The 5,965-nt window shown below is 49.3% G+C and overlaps 1 protein-coding gene across 1 annotated transcript; it reads right to left on the bottom strand.

Annotated features, from left to right (window-relative positions):
- Nucleotides 1-4,553: 4,553 nt before the first annotated feature.
- DACRYDRAFT_44308 (uncharacterized protein) lies at nt 4,554-4,796 on the bottom strand (the record flags this gene model as incomplete). The annotated part of the gene is made up of 1 exon (XM_040774565.1): nt 4,554-4,796. A coding segment is annotated over one exon (243 nt), but the record flags the coding sequence as incomplete, so codon positions are not given.
- Nucleotides 4,797-5,965: the final 1,169 nt, after the last annotated feature.

Raw genomic sequence — 5,965 nt, 5'->3', positions numbered from 1 at the left:
ATGGTGCGCATACCCATGGAAGGTGCCCACATACAATATGCAAGTTCTCCGCTCGTGCTCTCATTCCGAGTGAGCTCTTGCCTATCGTCTTTGCATGGTTGCAGCCAATGTCATAGCCCATGGCGAGGTCCGAGCCATACACATCCATGAGCTTGTTGAGGCATGAAAGCGAGTATTTTGCGCTGCACACGGACACGATAAGCGTGAGGTAAGTCAAGAAGGCCATGACTTACAGCTTGCCTGACTGTATCATGTCAGCACTCAGGAGAATGAATGCATGACAGCAAGAGCACAAGAAATTGCCGCTCGCATGGAGGGTGTTGCGCCAATGCTTCTTCTCTTGCTGTGCTTGAGTGGTATCCCATCGTCATGTGCAGGGGTCTTCTTGCTTCACTATGGCTTGCTGCTGAGCAGGCTTCTCCTGTAGTCAAGCGATCTTGAGTCACGGGAGGCTAGAGGCAACAAGGAGATCTAACTCACAATATCAGAGTTCTCATGTGTTGCCTCGCGGGCAAATTTGTTGACATCTTCTTGTGCCAGGATGTAGTCACTTGAGAAGACGCGAGTGTCTTGATGTCTGGCACCCGCAAACCGCTTGCTTGAATTGTTACCGTCACCCGAGAACAGCTTCGAGTGTGGAAGTGGTGGCTCGCCCTCAAGCTGAGGTAGAAGTTAACAAACGTGGGCATCTTGACAGCAAGAACAACATACTCAAAACTCACACGCCGGGCAAGAGTTTTTTAGGCGCCAATCAGGTTTGTCTTGGCCAAATGCACGCTTGACAATCTTCTCTACATGGAGGATGACGTCGAGCCAGACGTCATAGGCCCGAGATAGGAGCACATGCAGATGCCATCTGTAAGGCTGCTAGAACATCAAGGGTCAGGTTGGCCTTGTACTTTGTGCAAAAAGGCACTCATGGCTTGCAGATCGCACAGGATTCGCACGAATGACTCGTGTGACACGTATGCTCGCAGTCGAGCGTGGTGCAGAACCTCAAGCACTTGCATCGAGATGGCCCATTGTGGCTCATCTGGACTGCAAGGCATATGACCTCGTTCAACAAGATGGCAGAGGAGGTTCTCGCCGAACCATGTGGCATAAAATCGCTTGCTCGGGCAGTCTTCCAGGACGTGAGATAAAGCGCTAGTGCTCGAGTGCGAGAGAACGGCATGCCTTTCCAGTGAACAACATTCACGCAGCACCTGCCTGGCATCTCGACATCCAGCTGCTCGAATTGCTCTGCTCCCGCCATACAATGTTGCCAACGAAGGTATGCTTGAACGATCCTGGGTAGTTCTGATGCCCAGCGTGCTGCGCGAGAGGCAAGTCGGGATGCATGAAGTCCATGTCTGGTCGTGTATGTGTTCTTGGACCTGCAGGCAGCGTGAGCGCTAGACAGCATGAAAACGACTCGCATCACGCACCTGTACTTGCATAGCACGCTCTGAAGTGCAGGTTCTTCGTCATCTGACATCCAGGCGTGATTGTCAATCTGATCAGAGTTCACAGTGTTGTCCATCCTCGAGTCATCGTGGACTACGCTGCCAAGGTCTTGTGATTGCACGTACCGCTGGCTGACGAATGCGAGTGCTTCTTTGTCTTCTGGTGCAAGAACTCGCTTGGCATGTCGGCAAGCATTTTGTATAGCTCTGAGTCCAACAATGGCTGAGTGTGCTTGTCTTGCATGAGAGGTCGGGGGATTGGGCTCGCCAAAACTGCATGCTGTTCGAGCTGCACGCAGCTCTGCCAGAGACCTTCGAGGCTTGCCTTTGAGTTTATTGTCAGCATGTGGTACGATGGACACTCGCACTCCATGAGATGTCGAGCTAGCTCGAAATGCGAATGTGATCCAAGTGGTACTTTTCCTTGAGGGAATTCATAGCACTGATCCAAGGAGACCCGTTATCCGTGACGATTTTGCCGATAGCACCCCAATGACAGAGGATGTTCTTGTGGATCAAGTCCTCTATGACCTCGGCCGTTTCCTTCTGGCAGATCATGTACTCTGGCCAGTGCGTAAGCAAGCACCAAGCTTGCAGAATGTACCTCATTCCTTGATATCGACCTTTCAAAGGTGGCATGAACATTGTGTCGCAGTGAGCTCGAAAGAATAGCAGTTGCGGAGTCTGTACCGTGGGCGGAATAAGCACGTGTCTCATCTGTTGTTGTTGGCACTTGTTGCATGTCCTTAGGTACCATTTCGTATTGTCCATCAAGTTCGGCCAGAAGAAACAAAGTCAAATAAGGTTGTATACCATTCGAAAGCCCCTGTGTCCGATCTCGTTGTGCATGTTCCGAAGGACATTGATCCTCTTTTCGAATTCGATATAAAACTGATGTTCTCTGTTTTTGTCCTGTTTGTATAAGTCATCCTGGCCTTCAAGGAAGTAATGCGACATCTTTTCTAGAAACAACTTCCAGTGCACATCTGTTAGACTTCAAGCTCTTTGAAAGTTCCTTAGGTATTGTCGAATTGCTAGGATCTTGTCATCTACCTCCTTCGTCTTCCCGAGCCTAGGTAGCACCTCTTCTGGGGGGTTCAAAAAATTTGGAACAGGGCTTCGAAGGGACTAACAGGGCTTCGAAGGGACTGTTCCAATACAAACGTGTAAGACAAGCCGAGGGTGTCGTCATCTTTGAATTCAGGGAAGCAGTCATCAATATTGGATTGGCGGGCCACAGGTCGTCTCGAAAGGCCATCCGGCGCTGTGTGTTGTTCCGCCGGGACATAATGGAGTTCGAAATTGAAAAGATGGATCCAATGGATCCACTGGTTCAGAACGACGCTCAGCTGTATGTCCGGGTGGTTCAGCATTCCTTGGATGTATTTCGCATCGACCTTGACATCAAAATTTGGAATGCCTATGAGCCAGATTCGAAACACCTTTAACGCTTGGTAGAGACCATACAGTTCAAGCTTTGGTTGCGAGTACTTGCTTTTGACTTTGTTCCAGTTGATCAATCCAAAGCATGATGGGCGGCACTTTCCTTTTTTGTCGTTCTGATACAAAACAAAACCAGTACCGATGTTTGAAGAGTCAACTGCCAAGCTAATATGCTGGTTGCTCTTGTAGTTGATGAGCTTGAGGATGTTGTTCGTTTCCACTGCAATTGCCAATTCCTGTAGGATGTGAACGGCCTCATATTGTTCCGGTCTGAATTTGAATGGCACACCTTTGCGTTTCAGACGTTCCAGTGAGCGCGCCTTCTGAGCAAACCCTTCAATGAAAATTTGAAGGATGCCTACTGTGCCAAGGAATGCCCTGACTTCCAAGAGTTTTTCACACGGCAGCTTCCATTCGGTGATTTTTCGAACTTTCAACAAGCCTGGAACTCGGCCTTCATAGCAACACCTGTAGCCGAGAAGTATTATTTCTGGGACACACAATTGTTCTCTTGGTCCGGAGAAGGTTCCTCCCGCATGTTCAGCTCGCTGGATGATTTGGTGCATGTTTCCGAGGTGTTCGAAAACGAAACATTGAATGCCAGGGTTGCCTGGGATTGTTTTGAACTCTCCATTGGCCTTTTTGTACCGAGTCTTGGGGCCTTTTACTCCGATGTTGTTGATAAACGGGGTGGTCAAATGAGGGATTTCGTCCTGAAAGATGAAGTTGACGTTGTCCTGCATGATGCCTGGCATGTTGTGGGCGCCCATGGGTGCGACGGTATACCGGAGTGGGCCTATAGGAGACTGAAACAAAGTGTGGTCCCATGAACTCAAGGTGACGGGGTGCTGTTCAAATCCTCGAAAGAAGTCTAGAAGTCCGTAACATCCTCTTGATCCGAAGTCTTCCATGATGTGTTCTGTCAATGGGGGAACTGTGCTGCTTTGTATCATGACTTGGTTCAAGGGCCGAGCATCGATGATGGGCCTTAGTTCTTCATTTTCCTTTTGAATGACAAACCAGCGAGATTGGTATGTGGACTGGGAGCGTTCGAAGGTGCATCTTCCATAAGGGCGGGCGGCATTGGAATATTTTGTTCCTGACACGGAACATGTTCAACTGTCAGAAAGATAACCGGATCAAAATAATCAGCTCGGAATCGTCCAATTTCCGACTCGGCCCACAAAAATGTGTATTTGTGTGTTTTCAGCACCCAGGCTGTGAGCTTCTCCTCTTTGGGGAGAAGAAATTTTGACTTGTTGATTTCGAGCACTTCAAAACGCTCTTTTGTAAGCCAAGCGCCTGGAACAAAGTCGGGTAGTTGGACTGGTAACGGTTCTAACTGATCTAACGGATCGGACAGGAAATGACAGTTTATCTTCAGTTCTTCGGGGTGTGCAGCAGGCACTGGCTTGATTCGATCAGCCACTTTCTTACACTTTTGAGCGGCGAGAGCTTGGATTGGGGGGTATGCGTGAGAGAGGAGCTTGTGAAAGTATGGGTTGTACTGGTACTGCCAGTGTAGAATTTCCGAATCAATATAACGTATGGCCGGGATGTCAGGTATCAATTCAATCTTCGATTCTTGAAATTGCCACACTGGCTCTCTCAGCTTTGGAGTCATCACAATAAGTCTACTGTGAGGGGAGTCTCTCCGAGTGTAACTCAGTTCCTCGACTCTTGAAAATCCTCAGACACGTGCGGGTTCAACAAGCAGGTTGTGACGACAGCAGTCTTTGACTTAGTAGGACAGGTGAAGGTAATCTCCTGGTACCCATCCTCGAAATCTTGAGTCAAACACTTGAACAGGGTTAGGAACGGCCTTCCGAGGAGCAGTCTGACCGGTAACGTAGTGGCCACATGCACCTGGAACAGTCCGGAGATGTTTCCGACCGTTGTCTGAAGATTTCAAACACATACCAACATACTGCTGATGCTCCCATTTGCTGACCTCATCTGAACCTTTTCCATAGGAGTGTAAACTGAGCCCGTGTGACACCAGACCATGTGGTGCATAACGATGAGTGAGCATCCCAAATTGAGGCAGCCAAGAGTTCAAAACCCAGTGTCTCTGAGTTTGACAGACATGTCTCTCAGTCCAACAACCTCCGGAGCCGCGATAATACCTCTCGGGAGTGCTGGCTTTTCGTGCTCCTCCAAATGCATTTGTGAGGGCACTAGGTCTAGCAAGGTCGCCACACACTAATCCCAAACAATAGATGAAGTGCTGGGGGGTCTACTGTGGTTGAAAGCGGCTCTAACCAGCAGTACTAGTCAATATCCACGTCACCAGGGCCAGCTGGATTATTGGGGGGGGTCCCAGGGGGTCACTGGGGGGTCCCAGGGGGTGTTATAAGTCGGTTATAGATAGCTGAAAAGTGTAGCAAGAGTTGTGGAGTCAAGGCAGGTTTCTGAGAGCAGGGTGTTCAGGTGTGTGTAGAAGGGGGTTCAAGACGATGAGATGACTTAGAAACTGCTTGTAGACTAAGGAGTTTCCTCAAAGATCAAATCTGAGGGAGACAGCGTCACTGTACTACTGTTTATATACCTTGTAGGTGTTCACCAGAAGCCCAGGAGTCCAGGTAAATTATGGGGACTCCTACAAAACGTCAGTACCCTCCCAAAGACACGCGGCTGACCGGTTGCGTGATGAAGAAGAAACCGCATTGGAGTCTATTGCCGCCGCGATAGGAAGGGCAGAGAGGGGAGACTCTGTCTCCTTCATCCAGCTTGGCATTGCATTGGAGAAGTGTCTGTAAGCGAAACTTTTTTTGGAATTCGGTGGAGGACTCAATTCGTCTTAGGCAGGCAGTTCAACAGGCACTGGATGAACTGAAGCGTACGGATGGGGTGGACGGAGACGATACAGAAGCCGATCGACTCCGGGCCAGTCTACTGCCCCTACTTCACACGTGGCGCATTCAACAACAACGTGAAATGCCGATGATATCAGGCAACATCCCGACCACTTCTGTGGACAGCCTACCTGAGCATGAGGTAATCGGATTGCCGTCGAACTTCGATTCACAAGCAAGAGCTGCAATGAACTTGGAAAGACTTTCCTACATCGAGATGAC

This window comes from Dacryopinax primogenitus, assembly GCF_000292625.1.
Source record: "Dacryopinax primogenitus strain DJM-731 SS1 chromosome Unknown DACRYscaffold_1, whole genome shotgun sequence".
NCBI lineage: Eukaryota > Fungi > Basidiomycota > Dacrymycetes > Dacrymycetales > Dacrymycetaceae > Dacryopinax > Dacryopinax primogenitus.
This window is presented reverse-complemented; position numbering and strand designations above follow the sequence as displayed.